A 1988-nucleotide genomic window follows, 5' to 3' on the forward strand; every position below is an offset into this window, starting at 1 on the left:
CACCCTGACATCAGCACCACTCTTCTCCCCCAATCCCCTGCACAGCAAGCAGGAGGCTCCTGGGAGCAGCACACAGCAGTGCAGGGAGGGATACCTGAACTGCCCGGCAATTGATAGCCTGATGGGTGGCTGCTGCACAGGGAACTTAAGAGAGCTGATGGGGGGCTGCCGGTCCACCCTCGTTCCAAGCCCCCACCAGCTAGCTCCAACAGGCTGCTCTTTGTGCAAGCAGTAGACAAAGAAGGCTGCCAAACGTTATAAGGTAGCATTGCGCAACTTTAAACGAGCATGTTCTCTAACAGATCAGCAACATAACGAAACAATGTTATCTGGGACGACATTATGTGAGGAGTTATTGTAATAGATTCAGTAGAACATAAAATCTAACATCTCTTAAATGTCTGCACTTTTTCTCTCTAGGTGCGTATCATGTTTGAGGTACAGGATCTGAAATATGCTACTCTGGCCACAGTGTCAAGGTGCGGAATGGTCTGGTTCAGTGAAGATGTTCTAAGCACTGACATGATATTCAATAACTTCTTGGCCAGACTACGAAGCATCCCTCTGGATGAAGGTGAAGAGGAAGCTCAGCGCAGGCGAAAGGGCAAAGAAGATGAAGGTGAAGAAGCAGCTTCTCCAATGTTGCAGGTATAACTTGGAATGGATTGTAATACTGTGGACTGACACCAGACCCACTAAAAGTAGGAAGTGCCTCGAAAGCTTATCTTACAGGATGTACTGAATATAAATAGAAATTGAGTTAACTCGTGTGTTGTGTTCCCTAATTAAAGTATGACACTTTGAACCCATATTATTGACACACTTTTATCTTAAAATCTAGTGTTCTGACTTAAGACTACAAACCAAGTTCCTTAAACAATGTCAATGTCTTTACCAACAGATTCAAAGAGATGCAGCAACAATTATGCAGCCCTATTTCACATCTAATGGACTGGTGACTAAAACTCTTGAACATGCTTTCAAGTTAGAGCATATCATGGACCTCACTCGCTTGCGCTGTCTTGGTTCATTGTTCTCTATGTTGCATCAGGCTTGTCGCAATGTAGCCCAGTACAATGCAAACCATCCCGACTTCCCTATGCAGATTGATCAGCTGGAGCGTTATATCCAGGTAAAGTAAATACGGCAGCAAAGTGATCTGAAAGCCTAAAGATGATCACAGTTACTAGGCTCATTGAATAGTCTCCTTGTATTTTCTTCAGCTGTCCTTCGAACAGAAGTAATACTTTTTTGCATTTGTGTGGACTAATCTCTCTCTTCTCTTCCATCAGAGATACCTGGTCTATGCAATACTGTGGTCACTCTCTGGAGACAGCCGTCTGAAAATGAGAGCAGAGCTGGGAGAATACATTAGGAGAATCACCACCGTACCATTGCCCACGGCACCCAACATCCCCATAATTGATTATGAGGTAATAACCTTCTCATAACTATAAAGGGAAGGAACAGTCCTCCTGTGTACAATACTATAAAATCCCTCATGGCCAGAGACACCAAAATCCTTTTACTTATAAAGGGTTAAACTCAGGAAACCTGGCTGACACCTGACACAAAGGACCAATAAGGGGACAAGATACTTTCAGATCTTGGGCGGCAGGGGAGAGGGGCTTTTATTTATGCTCTTTTTGTTTTGGGGGTTGTTCGCTCTTGGGACTAAGAGGGACCAGACATCAATCCATACTCTTCAGATCTTTCTGAACCAGTCTCTCATATTTCAAACTTGTAAGTAACAGCCAGGCAAGGCGTGTTTTTATTTTTGTTTTCTCAACTTGTAAATGTTCCTTTTTGCTGAGAGGATTTTACCTCTGTTTGCTGTAACTTTGAACCTAAGGCTAGAGAGGGTTCCTCTGGGCTCTGAATCTGATTACCCTGTAAAGTTATTTTCCGTCCTAGTTTTACAGAGGTGATTTTAACCTTTCTTTAATTGAAAGCCTTCTTTTTAAGAACCTGATTTTTTTTTTTTTTCC

At 43.0% G+C, this 1988-nt stretch overlaps 1 protein-coding gene across 1 annotated transcript; it reads left to right on the forward strand.

Moving 5' to 3' along the window:
* Positions 1-426: 426 nt before the first annotated feature.
* Positions 427-1490, forward strand: LOC116819410 (cytoplasmic dynein 1 heavy chain 1-like). Its single transcript, XM_075061475.1, has 3 exons — positions 427-648; positions 902-1132; positions 1293-1490. The coding sequence occupies exons 1-3, from the start codon at positions 430-432 to the stop codon at positions 1449-1451; spliced, it is 609 nt and encodes a 202-aa protein (XP_074917576.1). The 5' UTR covers positions 427-429; the 3' UTR covers positions 1452-1490.
* The last annotated feature ends 498 nt before the right edge of the window (positions 1491-1988 follow it).

The sequence above is a fragment of the Chelonoidis abingdonii genome, unplaced genomic scaffold, assembly GCF_003597395.2.
Source record: "Chelonoidis abingdonii isolate Lonesome George unplaced genomic scaffold, CheloAbing_2.0 scaffold3553, whole genome shotgun sequence".
In the NCBI taxonomy this organism is placed as follows: Eukaryota; Metazoa; Chordata; order Testudines; family Testudinidae; genus Chelonoidis; species Chelonoidis abingdonii.